The 16,295-nt window shown below is 54.7% G+C and overlaps 1 protein-coding gene across 1 annotated transcript; it reads right to left on the bottom strand.

Moving 5' to 3' along the window:
- Positions 1-1,988: 1,988 nt before the first annotated feature.
- On the bottom strand, positions 1,989-8,704 carry COX6B1 (cytochrome c oxidase subunit 6B1). The gene is made up of 4 exons (XM_067542971.1): positions 8,560-8,704; positions 7,629-7,744; positions 3,511-3,611; positions 1,989-2,246 (listed from the first exon to the last, which is right to left on the bottom strand). Exons 1-4 carry the CDS (start codon positions 8,682-8,684, stop codon positions 2,193-2,195), a joined length of 396 nt encoding a protein of 131 aa, XP_067399072.1. The 5' UTR covers positions 8,685-8,704; the 3' UTR covers positions 1,989-2,192.
- Positions 8,705-16,295: the final 7,591 nt, after the last annotated feature.

Raw genomic sequence — 16,295 nt, 5'->3', positions numbered from 1 at the left:
CCCACACGCACCCGCCGGGCCGCTGCCCCGCCACGTTAGCCCCTGAACGAACACGTCGCTCTACAGCCAGCAGCCCCGCCCCCGTTGGTTGGTGCAAATTTGGATACTTTGTTTATGGTTTGGGCCCCGCCCCCCGGGATCTGACCCCATCCGCCAACCCATAGAAAAACTGGCACTAGCTCGCCCATCAGATGTGGGCTGGAGGCAGGGAGAACTGCCGGGGGCGCGGGGGGGAGGGGAGACGAGACTTGTTCCCCGCCTACCCGTCACCCACCAGCTGCAGGCCCCTGTCCCGTCAGCCTCCCCGGCCATCCACACGTGGCACCCGAGCCAGCTGCATGACACCCAGCGGGTCCGTCTCCAGCCGTTGCCCAGGAAACCTCTCGGCCGTCGTGCTTCAATCTTCCTCGCCCTCGTGTCCCGCCTAACACCAAATGGCAGGAGCTGCTGTGCCGTGCAGAGGGCCGGGAAGTCGCAGGGGGGCCAGTCCGTGTATCACCGGGCAGCTCCGCCACAGAGCCATGAGCGGGGGTGCAGGAACTTCCCAGCCACCGGCTCCTGCTGTGGTCAGAGACCCCCGCCCCCCAGCACACATCTACATAGGCCGCGCCAGCCTGCAGCCCCCCAGAACCCGCTGCTGAGAGTCCAGCTGCACTCATCCCCCCCACCTCCCGCTCCGTGTGCACCCCATCCCTGGCCGCACAGTCACGGGACCTCAGCAGCCTCCACCCCGTGCTGGCCAGCGGGAAGCTGGATGGACTTCTCCCCTCCCCCAATCCCACCTCCGGGCCGATTTCCTCTGGATGGTGTCCATGGATGCGTTAGACAAGCAGCAGGCGGCTTGGGGGTTCTCCACTCACTGACCCCTCTCTGGATCTCAGTGTTTTACCTTCCCCACATCCCTGCTTTTCCATTTGTTGACCCCCATGTAGCTTTGGTCCAATGGCTCCTCCCCTTGGATTGAGGGGGGCTTAGGCCAGCCATCTCCTGCTAGTCCCCCCTGCTGTGCTACTGTGACAGCGCCTGTCTAGTGAAAACTGTAGGGGCCGCCCCGTGTGGGTGACAATACCATTGCAAAGCTGCTCATGCCGGTCTCGCTTGTCCACGGTACAGGAAGGCCCCTTTCCCCCCGTATAACAGCAAGGAGGGCACTGGTGCCATGACAGCAGTACCATGACACCGCTCCGCAAACTGGCCAGACTGGTACAAACGCCAGCTGTGGATCAGAGCGAATTCTCCCCCCTTAGTTACAGCCTGGGTTTTTGAGGTGTGTTGCCCTAGGTCCTTGAGGACACAGAGCAGGACCAGGTTGTGCTAGGTGCTGTACAAAACCCAGTCCCCTGCTTTAAGTGGGGAAAGCGCTGCTGGCCAAGTGGGCAGAGAACAACTATGAGAGCAGGGGTTAGATACCTCAGGAGATGCACGGCCTCAGTCAGCATTAGCCCATGGAGCGACCTAAGCCAGGATTGTCCTAGACGTCTGAACGAGTTGGGGGAGAAGTAGCAGCCCAGCAGGCACTAGTCCAGGCTAGTGGTGCTATGCAACCCCATCGCTATTCATTGCCTCTCGACCACGGCAGGCTGTCAGCTTTGGGCTGCCCACCAGGAGGCGCTGCAACACACTTGCCAAGCTGAGCTGGAAGCAGCCAAAGTGCCAGAGCACCTCTTGCCATGCGACGTCTCTTCCTTTCATTCTCACCCGCAACCCTCTGCGGACGGGCTGCGGGACACAGGTTTTGAAGGGCAACTAAGAGGATGGGCCAGTGTCACCCTCTAATTGCAGTCAGGACTCCTGGGTTCTCTCCCCAGCTGGAGGAAGAGGAGGGGGGTCTAGTGGTTAGAGTGGGGGGGAGGCACGGAGACCCTGGACTCCTGGGTTCTATCCCCAGCTCTGGGAGGACAGTGGGATCTAGCGGGTTGGGGGCGGATAGGGAATAGCTCCTTAGCACGTTCCATTACGGTCCAAACGAAAAAGACACATGGATAATGTAGGTTTTATCCCTTTACTTTTATCATCAGAGTTTGTAAGGCCCAGACTCTGCCCCATCACAGGACACCGAACTCTGGAGCAGCCGGGACGGAGGACAAAGATAATCAAAGGCTCGGCCAGAGGCATCGCACCAAGGGACCGAGCGAAGCCACCGCGTTCCAGGGCGAGGGGGCTCACGTGGCCGATGCACCAACACCAGCCAATCAGATCTTGCCAGGAAAGGTCCCTTCTGCCCTGCGTTCGCCCCAGGCATTGACCTGAAAGAGAGCGACCGGGTCCATCAACCGTCAGCTCCGGCGTGATCAGAAGGAAGGAGCCCAGGCTTGGAACAGGAGAGGATGGACAGGGACGGCCAGGATTGAGGCTAGCTGGACAATGGCTTCTTCACTTCCTACCTGGCGGAAAACTGGACTTTTCTGCACCATTTTTTGGTTGAAAAGCAGAATTTTGACTACATGCTTCATGGGAGCTGTAGTTCCGGGGCTTCATGCACCCATTCTCTATCGGCCGGGCATCCTGGTTGGACTATGACTGCCATGATGCACTATGGTCTCCTCTTGAAGAGACAGCTCATTCATGGCAGCCCCTACCCACAGTGCATCATGGGAAATGTAGTCCAGCCAGGGAACCCAGTTCATGGGGGGCGGGGAACTACAGCTCCCATGAGACACTGCAGCAGGGGAACCAACTGGAAATATGGTTTTTAGGCACTTGGATTTGATGAAAAATTGTGATTTTTCCTGCGAGAAGCAGACATTCGTCACGAAAAATTGTTCCCTTGTGGATCTGATTTTCCATCAGAATCAGCTAGACCAGGATCTGCCAGAGCCAGGACACCGTACGACAACAAGGCAGCACCCGCCCGCCCTTCTCATAGCGTGGAGATGAAAAGCAAGGCTGCCACGAGAAAACGGATCCGACTCGGGGAATCCCTGCAGCCATCCCAGCAGATGCTAAGCAGGATCTAGAAAGGCTACTTCACAGGGCTAGGAAGAGAGCGCAGCTGGGTCAATGAGAGCAGACAGGTCAGCTGGGTGGAGTCCAGCACTTCCTGTCCCATGGGGGCGCTGTGATGAGGAGGGGGGTCGTGGGGCGGAATGCATGTTTCGCACAAAATAAGGGCAAAGATGGCGTTGATCCTCTCAACTGTGCTCCAGCCAAGGTGCTACAGGCTGGGGATTCTCCAAAGGGGACTCTGTATCCCACAAGCCTTTGGGCATGCAAAGGATTATGGGAGCTGGGTCACTGGGCGATTTTTCAGGTGGTGGGGCTGGTGCACTGCAGGTGAGAGGGACCCACGCAGCTCCTGGGGCTCTAGATCAGAGAAACCCTCATGATGCAGCTTCCCAGCTACCCTAATCTGCTCCTGTGCCAGTCTCCAGCCGGAATTAACGCAGACGCAGGCCCAATCCCACGAGGTGCTGAGCACCCCAGCCCCTCCCCACCCCTTCTGAACCCTGTTTTCTATCCAAGAAAGCGTCAGCTCAAGGGGCCACGCCCAGCCCCTCCCCAGCGACCTACCCAAGAGATGGGGCAGAGGGACTTGTACACGCGGCGGTACCACTGGCAGCACTTGGCGTCAGCTCCCTTGGCTGCCATGGCTTTCTCACAGCGATGGAAGTCTATGAGACAGAGAAAGAGAGAGAGGTTTCAAGGCTAGAGAAACTCCCCAAAGGACACTGGCTGATGCTTCCAGGGAACCACTGTACTCATCTGATCTGACCTTCTCTAGAAAACCGGCCAGAAAACTTCCCTGAATTTATTCCCAGGGCAGATCTTTTAGGAAAACATCCAGTCTTGACTTAAAAATTGCTAGTGATGGAGAATCCACCACACCCATGGGAAACTGTTCCCATGATTAACTACTCTCGCTGTCAAAAATGTACACCCCATTTCCAGTCTGAATTTGTCTAGCTTCCACTTCCCACCACTGGATGGTGTTAGACCTTTGTCTGTTAGGTTGAAGATCCCATTATTAAGTATTTGTTCCCCCTTGTAGGAATATAGGCCCACGTTAGATTTGGGTGAACTGTGGTTTTAAATCGAGTTGCGATATTAGCATGAGTGACCGGCTCAAAGCATGAGACAAAAAAGAATGAGATCATGAGAAAGAAGAGGAGCTGTGTGAAACCTGTAGTGACCCCTCACAACATCAGCCTCATCTTACTTAAGGTTTCAGCTGAAAGAAACAACATGAGATCAGTGGGGATACCAGAGGCAATAAATAATTGGCTATTTAAGAAACTGCTTCATCTGGCCACAGCAAAAGTTTGATAATTGGCAATGACATCACATGGTCGTTAAAGGGTACTAAAGAGTTCATTGCTAATACCTGCCTGACCTAGTAGGAGGCGACCAATATGGGGCCAGGTCTACACTGCAGACTTATCTCAGTATAACTACATTGCTCAGGGGTGTGAAAAATCCACGCCCCTGAGCTACGTAGTTTACTGCTGGGGGAATTCTGCATCTCTGTGAGCATGCAGAATTCATTTCCCATGCAGAATTCTTTGCTTTCCCACAGAAAAATAACTGTCTGATGAGGAAACAAGGGGAAGCCACAATAGCAGTCATGCATCTCTCCCCAGCAGCGCAGGCACGTCCTTTCTGGTGCCCAGAGCAGCTGATGGAGAGGTAAATCGTTGGGGGATGGAGGGGTGAAGGCTAGGGATGCCCTGAGCCCCACCATGAAACGGACTGGGCAAGGCTGCACCCAACCCAGACAGTGCAAGGGCCAGGCCTGTCCCAGAGGTTCGTGTCCAGGGGGAGGGATGGAAGGTGATCCCCCACCTCCATGAAGCCAGTGGCCTGTGCTCCCCGCCTCCACATTCATTGATTAACAAATAAAATGTGTAGAGTTTTAAAATACTGAGCACAGAATTTTTATTTTTTGGCACAGAATTCCCTCGGGAGTAGTTCTACCGACCTCAACCCCTGGGGTAGACAGCGCTATGTCCATGGTAGACCTTCTCTTGTCAACATAGCTCAGGGAGGTGGATTGACTACGGCGACAGGGGAGCTCTGTGCCGTCGGAACGTCTTCACTTAAGCGTTGCAGCTGTGCCAATGCAATGTATGTGTAGACCTGCCTTGGGTCTAAGTACGCCTGGCTTTAGCCTGTTCGTGAGTATCTTGGTCATATGCTTATAAATGTTTTGTTTCTGTTTGGGTGCAGTAAACTGCTGATTATTTAGGTGTAATTAGAGCAAGTGAATTAATCCCATTCAGCCTTTGGATTTAGTAGAGGAATTTATGGTTAATATAGTGTCGTGGGAATACCCTATATAAATGATAACTCCAACTCCCATATAGGTACTTAGAGACTGGGATCAAGTCACCCCTTAACCTTCTCCTGAAGCTAAACAGATTGAGCTCTGGGAGTCTATCACTACAAGGCAAGTTTTCTAACCCTTTCATCTTTCTCCTGAATCTTCTCTGACCCCTCCCCAATTTATCAGCATCATTCCTGAATTGTGGACACAGGACTCCAGCAGCAGTTGCACCATTGCTGAATACAAAGGTAGATCGACCTCCCTGCTCCTACTCCAGATTCCCGTTTACACATTCAGCCGATTACCCACCACGACCCCCAGCTCTTTTTCAGAGTCACTGCTTCCCAGGAGAGATTTCCCCCAAATGAAAGGCTGAGGAATTAAGACATCCATGGCTGATAGCACTGGGTTCCTCAAGGCCTAATAGTGACAGGTGCTGAAGTTAGGGGAAATTTGACAACCAGGTGCTAGGCCTTATTTTGTACAGTCCTTGAGGAAACAACTTGCATCACTACTGCTCCCTAAAGCACCTTAGACTGAGGACCTGGTGCTGATCTATTATGGGGTATCTGAGCACTTCAAAAAATTTTCCATGGATTCCATCGGAAAATGCAGTTTCACCAGAATTGAAGATTTTGCAGGAACATACCAATTTTGATAATTTTCAACGGGAAAGTCAAAACGGATCCATTCATCAAGGTAAAAAACATTTCTTTGCAGCTTTATCATTTCTATTTGTATGTTATGATATAAAAAGTTAATGTATTTATATTTTATATTATATTAAAAGTAAAAACAAAACATTTTGATGGTTCTGAACCACGTTTTGGGGGAATTTTCGTTCCACAGAGAATTTGAAGATTCAGCTTTTTGTTCTGACTTGATAATAAAAAATGCAGAATTTCCCACCAAATAGAAAACCCAGCTTCCAGCCGGCTCTGCTTTAATGGCTTTATCCTCACCACACTCCTGTGAAGCAGGGCAATGCTATTACACCCATTGTACAGTTGGGGATACAGAGAGACTAAGCAATTTACCTGACACCACACATGAAGCAGAGCAGAGAATTTAATCCAAGGTCTATGCAGTTCCAGATGCACAGTGGCTTAGCCACTGGACCATCCTTTCTCTTGTTATCAAGAGACAATATGCTACCAAAGTCTTTAAGAGGGGGTATTTATAAGCTGAACATTGCTTAGGCCTTACATAATAAAAGCTAAAAAGACTGGAGATAAATCTTTCCTTGCAGTGCTGGAAACCAGGCATAACAGTGACATAGTTAAATAAACACATGCCACAAGCAGATTTTTTTTTTTGGGGGGTGGAGGAGGGGAATCTTCTTTCACAGATGATGTTTGAACAAAAGCTGCTGCAGCCTTTACTCACATGAGTCCTGTTGCGCTACTCACATGAGTAACAGGCTGAGAGACAGAGTAGCTCAAGAGCCTGGGGCGAATGAGGAGTTCAAAGCAATTCTGGATTCATGGATGCTTGTTTGGGCCAAGCGAATTGGCCATTATGAAGCAGCAGTTCAGGATGGATTGCCAAGGACTGGAAGGGGATGCCCTCAAACACAGTGCAGGCAATTCCATCATAATGAGGGCTTCTTAAGTTAGATTAATAAACAAACTCTCCCCCCCCTTCGGATTGATCTTTGAAGTAGGACTTCTGTACTGTGGGTTGTACAACGTCTAACAAGTCAATGGTCTCACGGATACCTTCACCTTGGTGTTACATGCACCAGAGCTTTGTATTTCCTGGTTTTCAGAGTGTTAAGTTTGGCCCCTCTCCACATTCTGGAGGGCACAAGGCAGCACTGGGCTGCCTTAAACTCTGCATTAACAAAATTTGGAGGCCACTATTTTGCTTAATAGAAAGAAAGGAAATTGTCATTAGGCTCAAAACAGTGATGGCTGGGTGAAATTCTCTAGCTAGGGTTATACTAGATGACTTAATGGGCCCTCTGGTCTTAATCTATTAATCTCATCTAGGTGACTGCAAAGGGTCTACACACCAGATATAAAATTAAGCAGGTCTTTAAGTCTTTGCAGGATCAGGGCTTCAGGTTATAAACCCTTCAAGGCAAGGACTGTCTTTTCATGGCATGTGTGCTGAGCACCCAGCACAACAGGGCACCAACGGATCAAGGCCTTTAGCTACTACCTTAATGGTGCAGGAATTTAGTCAGTTAAAGGAGGAGAAAGCAAATGTGTTTCATCATCACCTTGGCAATTTTAACTATCAGTTTACAGACCTGGGCCATCTAAACAAGAGACAGGAAGCGAAACTGACAAGGCCTGTGTCACCAGCCAAAGTGAACACGCTGCATCAGAGATCAAATCATTTGGCAGCTAACTGCCCATCTCACCCAGGTAGTTTTGCCAGCAGTTGCGGGTCTGGTTCTGATTTGGGAACCTGCTGTCAAAGGGGGCGGTTTTGTAGTTGTCCAGCTTGGCCTGGATATCGTCAGCCATTTTTCTTGTTCTGGAGAGGGAAGGAAAAAACCACATTTGTCATTTGTATTGTGGTAGCACCTCCCAGTCAGGGCCCCACTGTGCCGGGCGCTGCCCAGACACAACACAAGAGTCAGCCCCTGCCCCAAGGAGCTAACAATTGAAGCCCCCCATCAGGACCATAACCCCCGCAAAACCCTCCGAGCTCTGCGCAGTGGGGGCTCCCCAGGAAGCAGGACAGCACCTTGCGCACAGGTCTGGCGCCCCTTAGCTCCGGGATCTGGTTTCCCTAGCGGCTCTGATCCCCGCTGCCACGTTCCCACCCCCGGGAGGCAGCAAGTTCAGCCCCCTTCGAGTTCCCAACGCAACCGGTTCACAGCACCCCACCGCGATGAGCCCAGAGCGCGGGGGCGGGGGGGACAGACACGGCTGCGAGGGAAGAAAACCTGGGCAGCCCCGTCCCCCCGACGCACTACGAGAAGGAAGCCCTGGCGTGGGGTCGGCAGAGGAAATCGGGGGGGGGGGGAAGCTCCTCGGGCCCCCCATCGCCCTTGGCGTGTTCCCCGAGCCGGCCCCTCCCCCCCGGGCTGAGTCCTTGGGCGGCGGCGGCGATACCAACAGTCCCGCTCGCGGCTGGCGGCTCCGCTCGCACCGGTTTCAGGGCGGGGGACAGGCGGGTTCATCCCCCCGGCGCCGGACCGCGGCCAGGGCAGGGCTGAGCCGAGTCGAGCCGAGCCCGGACGCCGGGGGCGGGCGAGGCCTCGGGCCGGGGGGGGGGAGGGTCCCCCTCAGACAGCGAGTGGCGGGGCGGGGGGAGGGGCCCGGGCGGATCCCCCCCGGCCTCACCCAGGCGGCGCCTCCTCTTCCTGAAAGTGACTTTCACCCGGAGGAGGCGAGGTTCGCCGTGAGACCAGAAGCGGAACAACAGAGACGTAAGGGCTAGAGCGGCGCCGGAAGTGACGGTTTATCATCGAGAGGACGCACCGCCCCGGGTGGGGGGGGGGCAGGTCAGGGCGAGGATAGAGCGTCACCAGGAGGAGGAGGATGATAGAGTGGGGGGCTAGAGCGGCACCGGAGGCGGAGAAGCGTCGAGAGGCGCAACACAACAGGCCCCCTGGCAGTTGGGCCCTCCAGCTCTTACCATAATACACATAATAAACAGGCATAGGGAAGAAACACTTACCGTAATATATATAATAAACAGGCACATGAAGGAGACTGTAGATTCAGCTCATGCTGCTCAGCGCCCAGCTGTCCCCGCCCCAGGCCGGCCCTGCGAAGGCTTGTGGGGGCATTGCAGAGTCACTGGCCCAACCTGAAGTGGTTCTGTCCCAAGTTGCTCCGTAGAAGAACCATGCCAGCCCGCTTAATGTGCATGAAACACCCAGGGCCTCTGCCTGTCAGGAGCAACCGGCCCCGAGCCCCTTGCAGCTGCACTAACGGGGCTGTGCAAAGGGGGAGGAGGGTGTCAGTGGGTTGGTGCCACCCTTAAAATAAAGCATTCTCTTTTATTTTTCATGTAGTTTTCCCTTATTTCCATCCAGCAAAGGGGGTCACCCTGGCCCCTGGGGAGGAAGCTGTTAAATGCGAACAGCAAGGCCTGGTCTACACTTATAAGATGTAGCTACAGCCCCAAGGCTGTGAGATATCCACCCCCGGAGCGCCAGAGATAGCCTGACCTAAGCCCTGCAATAGACACAGTTAGGCTGGAGAAGAATCGGTCTATCAACCCAGCTGCCATCGCTCGGGGAGCCGGTGTTCTTACACAGTATGTCTACACTTAAAACGCGGCGCCGCTGTAGGCTTCAGTGTAGACACACACTGCAGCGACAGGATAGGTTCTCCCATTGCTGGCGTTAATCCACCTCCCAGGGAGGCGTTCACTTGGTCGACAAAAGAATTCTTCCATCCACCTAGCACTGTCTACACTGGGGATGAGGGCAGCATAGCTAGATTTTTCACAACCCTAAATGCCGGTGTAAATTTTCAGTGCAGACCAGCCCACAGCATAGGCTGTGTCGATACTACAGGGTTATGCTGGCATAGCTACAGCACCCTAGGAGGGCCAGTCTACACTGAAAACTTACATTGGCACAGCTACATCTCTCAGGAGGGTGAAAAACCAACATCCCTGAGAGATGTAGTTAAGCCAAGCTAATCCCCGGTGTAGATGGGCTAGGCCTCTTGGGGAGGTGGAAACTACAGCAACAGGAGAATCCCTCCTGTTGGTGTAAGTAGTGGCTACACTGAAGCTGTGCAGCTGTAGCATTTGAAGCGCTGACAGACCCTTAGCTACGTCACGGTAGTCCCTGTAATGCAGACCTGGGCTAGGCCATGATGCTTTCAGGGCACACACGGTTCGCCGTCTTCTCTGGGCTTGGCAGAATTCAATTTTTATTTCTTTTTAAAATTTCAGCAGAAAATATCAAAGTTTATTTATAAGCATTTTAAAAATGATTTTTAACAATGTAAATGTTCACGGTCGTGGGAAACTATGGGTAATAATTATTTAATGACTGTAGACATTGAGATCCAATGAGTTAAAGCTTTATAACCGTGGAAACACAAGTTGTCAACGCCCCATGTCAAAATGTACAAAATAAATAGCCTTAAATCAAACTCTGATACGTTCTCAAGCAACATTTTTTCTTCCCTGGCCTTTCTTCAAATTCTGAAGATTATTGTTGGAAATAGTTTTCCATCGGTGTGCGCGTGCACAGTGAAATGCACACTTGGCAACATTTACCGATACAAACCTAATCCTTCCACACCCAACTGCAGTTTGCTTTAAAAAAAATTTCATGTTTCTTCCACATTTCAACAGCTTCAGCCCTGGCCTTTTCCTGGCTGGTGGTTTGGACTCTGTTTAACGGGTGCCAGATGCTGTTTGATCCTCCCTGTACAGTGTATAAAGACAGAACTAACCAGTCTGGTGTCTTCTCAGTGATCACTAGAGCTGAAATCACTGATCTGCTGGCCCAGGGGGCTAGAGTGACCATATTTTCCCACAGGGAAAACTGGACACTGCATGGGGCCGGCCTGAGGCCTCCTTCCCCCCAGCCTTCCCTGCTGCTCGCCTGCTTGGGGCATGCCTGACCCCTCCTTGCCAGCCCTCCCTGCTGCCCACCCACATGGGGCCAGCCCCAGGTCTCCCTGTTCACAAATCCACTTGCCCGCGCGGGGCCGGCCCACAGCCCTCCGTGCAGCCTGCTCGCTCAGGGCTGGCCCAAGCCGCTTGTCCTCCACCCATCTTCCTCTTTGTCTTGCCAGGGGTCACACCCCACTTTTTTTTTTTGGCAAACCTGGCACTTGTCCGGTTTGCTCTTGCGGACTGATGCTCAATGGCGAGAGCAAATGAGCTAACGGCCCCTCTGCCCCCAAATCTCCTCCTCCGGGGTCCAGTCCCTGCCTGGGAGGAAGGCAGCGGATGGAGGGAGCAGATCGAGTCCCTGGCTCTCGGGTGGGTCGGGCCCCGTGCGGCTCCCACCTCTGCTGCAGGGTGGGGGGCAGCGCCCCGCCCCGCCCCCACTGACCGCCCCTGGCCGGGCTCTGACCCCCGCGTGGGGCAAAACTGCCCATTTCCAGGGATGGGCCGATTTAAAAGGCACCGCCCGGCCCCTGGCACCGACCCATGGCGGGAAGAGGTGGAGCTGATTGGGCGCTGTGAGCGCGCGGGAAGTTTTAAAAGGCAGAATAGTAAAGAAGGCGGGGCTCTAGGTGGAGATTGTCCAATAGGATCGTACGATGCAGGTTAAAGCCCCTCTCTCTATCGCACGTTCTCCGCGGATGCTCCGTGCGGCCCCACTGACGGGGGCTCCCCCGTGTCTCGTCCAGCTGCTCTCGCCCCCCCGGCAGCGATGACCCCGCGCCCCGGCTGCCCCCTGCGCTGCTGGCTGTGGGGCGCTCTGTGGGGTGAGTGCTGCCCCCCCCGGCTCTAACTGGGTCCCTCCGCCCCACCCCATAACCCCCATCTCTGCTGTGTTCCCATCCCCCGGGGGGCTCGGGCATTCCCGGGTCCGGCCCTAGAGCCGGGGGGGGGGGGGGCAGGTGATCGCCGCCGGGGGCAGCTTCTGCTGGGCGGGACCCGCTGTGCACCCCCGAGCTGTTCCCGGGAGGGGCCCGGCCGCCCCCGCAGCGCGGAGCTGGGCAGGGGCCGGGGCGGCCGCGCAGACGCTGGCGTTGGGCTCCCCCCGCTCCGGGGTGTCCGGCCGGGCTTCGTCTGCAGCCCGGGGGCGCGGCCCGGCAAACCTCAGCCGCCGCCTGGACCCCCGGGCGCTGCCAGCCAGGCCCAGGGGAAGCGGTGAGGAGAGCAGCACCGCAACCCCCATCGTAGGAGGGGCGGGGAGCCAGGACTCCTGGGTTCTCTTCCTGCCTTCGCCTCTGTCTGCCTGGCTTTGAGTCACTCACTTTCCGGCCTTTGTGCATCAGTTTTTCCACCTGTCAGCTGGAGTGTGATGCTCGTTTATGTCTGCAGCCGGATCTCTGGGCAGTGGGGGAGGGTTGGGGGGGGCAGGCAGGGCTGCAGCTGGCCTCTGCCCCTGACTCTGTTTCCCTTTCAGGGCTCATCACAGCCAAGTCACCCATCACAGCTCGGTTCGGGGGGGACGTCACCCTGAGCTGCCTCTTCCCCGTCCAGCCCGGGCTGGACCTCCAGCGCCTGACCCTCACCTGGCAGAAGGAGCGGGCGGGGGCAGAGGCCCTGGTGGTTCATAGTTACTATTACGGGAGGGAGCAGCTGGCGAGACAGGCTGAGGCTTATAGGAACCGGACGTTTCGACTTCCTCTTTTCCTCATCTCTCCCTTCCTCACTGGGCCAGATATTGAGAATGGAAGGTAGGTGCTGTCCCTTGTTATCTAGCGCCTCAGTAAATGGGTCTGTAGGTGGTTCTCCCTCTTATCTGAGCTGACTCAGACATTCTGTCCTGTGACAACTAGCCCAGTCCCTGAGACTTACCTTGCTTAGCACAAATGTCCTGTTTCCAGCCTGATGAGTCATTGTCACCCTATAAAGAGGAACTGGCTCTTGCTAGATAAGACCAAGGTGGGATGAGTGTGTGTGTGGGGGAACTGGCTCAGGCTAGTAAGACCAAGGTGGGGAGAGTGTGTGTGTTGGGGTGGACGCTGTGGCCATCCCGAGTGGATCTGATCTCAGATGTCTGACCGACAGTGTCCCACTTCAAAGCTGGCTCAGCCCCAGACTGCACGGTCTAACCTCTTGTGCCGTGTTGCTGGGTGGCTGATAGCCAGCTGCCCCACCCCAGAGGTAGCTGCATCTCTGCACTGGGGGAGCAATTCCTATGTCTGGAGCCTGTCAAGCAATTGGAGGTGAAAAACTCCAGAGACATGGGAAATGTTGTTTTTCCTTTCAGCACCCTACGGGGAGCCTCACCTGACCTTTGATCTCTCCTTTCGGCTGGGCCATGCCCTCCTGACCTTCAGCTCGGGGGGCGGGTACCCCTGGGCAAGCGTGGAGTGGAGGGACGGGACGGGGACCAACCTGACAGAACTCAGCAGTACCACAGAGTCTGTGGATGCCCGTGGACTTTACAACCTGTGCAGCCAGCTGGCCGTGCCCGTGGGGCGGATCACCAACCTCACCGTGCTCCTGGTGACAGCTGGGCGGGAGACCCCTGTGCAGCTCATCATGTTGATAGAAGGGCCTGGTGAGTGGGGGAAAGCGGGTAGGGAATGTCCAGCCAGTGCAGGTCTGTGAGAAGGGAATTAGGGTCTGAGCACAGTTATTTAACCCATTGTCGCCACCCAGTGGCACAGCTGGGTATTGCTGCTCAGCAGCCTGGAGTTCAGGCTTGTCCACATCCTTCTGGGCAGGAGGGTGACGCGCTGAGCCTGGGGAGGCCGCTCTGGCCTTCAGGCCCTGCTCACAGGAAGCTCTGGGCTGTCTCTTGCAGGGCAGAGACGCAGCTGGGTCTGGCTGCTGGTGGCCTGTCTTGGCGTCGGGACCCTGTCTGTGATTGTGGCCATGAAGCTCTTTCACCCTCCCGGCCGTGGGACTTGCAGATGTTGCTCAGAGGGTCGCTTCCCCGAGATGGCAGACATGGAGGATCCTTCACCTCTGAGCCAGCCGGGCCCTGGGGCCTGCCCAGCCCCAGCTAACCTCACCACTGGCCTCGCGTCAGATCTCCCGGCAGCTCCCTCGTCTGCACGCCAAGGTTCTGGAGACAAGAGTCGGGCGTCTCTAGACCTGATGGTCGCACTTTATAACAAGGACGGTGCAGTTCAATGGCCGACACTGCAATGGCCACAGCGCTCAAGTTTCCGATGCCGGTCACTGCCTGTGCAACAGAAGAGCTCCTGCAAGGCTGAGAGTGACCCACGTCTTTAAAACAGCTCCCATCTACAATGGCCCCACAGGGGGAAGGTAACCCCAGCTCTTGCAGGACAGCTCTTTGTCCCCTTCCAATGACGGCACCACGTCGGAGCAGGTTATGAGACCTTGAAGGGGCTGGGCTCAGAGCTTCAAAGGTATTAAGAAAAGCACAGAAATGTGGGGCTGGAGGGGAGCTCCAGAGGGCGTCTAGTCCAGCCCCCTGCACTGAGACAGGACCAAGTAACCCTAGACCAGCCCCGACGGCTTTGTCCAACCTGGTCTTAGAAACCTCCAGTGACGGGGATCCCGCGACCTGCCTTGGAGGCCTGTTCCAGAGCTGAACTTCTCTGGGGAGTAGGCAAATGTTTCCTAATAGCTAACCTCAGTCTGCCTTGCTGCAGGTTAAACCCATTACTTCTCCTCCTACCTTCACTGGACACGGAGAGCAATTAATCACCAGGGGCAGATAGAGGGGGTGCAGGAGATTGTTGGGGGGGGCACGACAGAAGGCAGAGAGAGGAATACAAAGTACCAAAGGATGGCAGCTCCCCCACCCCAGGCTTAAGAGGATGTGATATGTTCCCCCCTCCAAGCTGCCCCCAGAAGATCCCCATGTCTGTGTGCTCATTTCCAGCTGGCTGGCGCACCCCCGACGCTCACACATGGGGCGCTGGCTGCCGCCCATGGTCCAGCAGGCAGATTTCATAATTATTTATGATGCTTTAAAATCTCGTGATTTCTAGTCCCATCTCATGATTTCCAGACCAGCCTCATGGTTTCCGGAGGCCTGGGGTCAGCTGGGCTGGGTGGCAGGAGTTCACGGGATTTTGTCAAGAGCCAGGAATTTATTGCCTGTAATGTGTGGCTTTCAATGGCCCTGATCTATTTCTGCTGGGTAGAAAGTCTAATTTTCTTTAAGGAAACCTGAGATTTAGCATAAAAATAGGTATTTTTAAAAGTCTCGTGTGTGCGTTCTTTAAAATAATGAGCAATGTATTTAATAAAGCCCCAATCCTGTGTCTTCATGCACTGTTCAAGGTGACCTGCAAACAATTTTTTTCCCCCTTCATTTAGGAAGGCCTGGAAAAGGATGTTTTCCCCCCATTCGAAATCCCAGAAACATTAAATCTTGCTTTGCAGGAGTCCCACGGGGAGGTCTCTGGGATGTTTACTGGGAGCTACGTTGGAAGGAATGGGACGATTAATCTTTTTACGAGGGATTCCTTCCTCCAACCTGTTAATTGGTCATTGGAGTTAGGGGACCGTAAACAAAAACAAGTTTAGACTCAAAACTTTGGATTTGCTGTGTGACCCTCAAGGCAAGTATGTGCTGCTCTGTGCCTGTGTTTCCCCAGCAGTCAGTGAGGTGGGGGGCAGAGCTGCCTCCTGCACAGGGGTGTTGCCAGGGTTAATTTAACAATCTGATTGGGGGGTGGCCCTAGAGGGGTCAGAGTGGACGGGACAGCAGCAACACTGGAGGTAGGATTAGAAATCCAACCCTCTCCACTAAATAGGCCCGAGCTGCCCCTGTGCCCAAAGAGATGCTTTATCCCTGTAATCCCTGAACAATCCCGCTTCACATCACTTTAACACCTAGATCTGCTGGGGTTTCTCTTGAACAGGATCTTTTCTGCTCACCGGGGCCTATTTGGATCCAGGCGCTGCCCCCAGCGGACTGGTAGGTAACGGAGACTGACGACAGGGACACAACAATAAATCCCCAGGTTTTCACTGTAAAGTGACGTCTCTTCCTTTATATGCATTGACACAACTCCACAACCCCAGGCAGCCTAGACGCTGGGCTGCTGGGAAGCTGTACGGCCCAGCCACCTGCAGCGATTGATGCTGGCTCGGCACAGGCCCCTCTAACCCCAGTGGAGCGATGGCTGCTTAATGCCAGCTGGGATGGGGCCCCACTCACCATATAACTCACACTCAGGCACAGGTGCGACTGCACAGGCCTGGCCCCTGCAGCTGATGAGAAGCTCCCTCAGCTGGTGGTAGTAGTAGTAGGGCCCTTATAGGCTGTGGGGAGCAGCCAGGAGAGGTCAGTAATATCATTACAGGCAGAGGTGAGGGAGGGAGGGGGAGAGAGAGCGAGCACATGCACACACATGCATCACGTGTACACGCACACACACACACCCGTTTACATAAGGTGGGCACCAGTGGATGTGTGAGGCATCTCCACAGGATCAGGGATTGCACCGGCCCATCTCACAGATGGACTCAGTGCACAAGTTACCTGCAGGAG

Source organism: Emydura macquarii, unplaced genomic scaffold (genome assembly GCF_026122565.2).
Source record: "Emydura macquarii macquarii isolate MOO-44397 ecotype Brisbane River unplaced genomic scaffold, CSIRO-AGI_Emac_v2 contig_746, whole genome shotgun sequence".
NCBI lineage: Eukaryota > Metazoa > Chordata > Testudines > Chelidae > Emydura > Emydura macquarii.
The sequence above is the reverse complement of the archived record's forward strand: the minus strand, read 5'-3'. Positions and strand labels throughout refer to the sequence as shown.

Coding starts and splice junctions, on each gene's coding strand:
- COX6B1 (XM_067542971.1), bottom strand. CDS start 8,684: ATGATAAACCGTCACTTCCGGCGCCGCTCTAGCCCTTACGTCTCTGTT. Junction 7,745..8,559: donor GAAGAGGAGGCGCCGCCTGG/GTGAGGCCGGGG, acceptor TTCCCTCTCCAG/AACAAGAAAAATGGCTGACG. Junction 2,247..3,510: donor CCCTCTGCCCCATCTCTTGG/GTAGGTCGCTGG, acceptor GCTCTCTTTCAG/GTCAATGCCTGGGGCGAACG.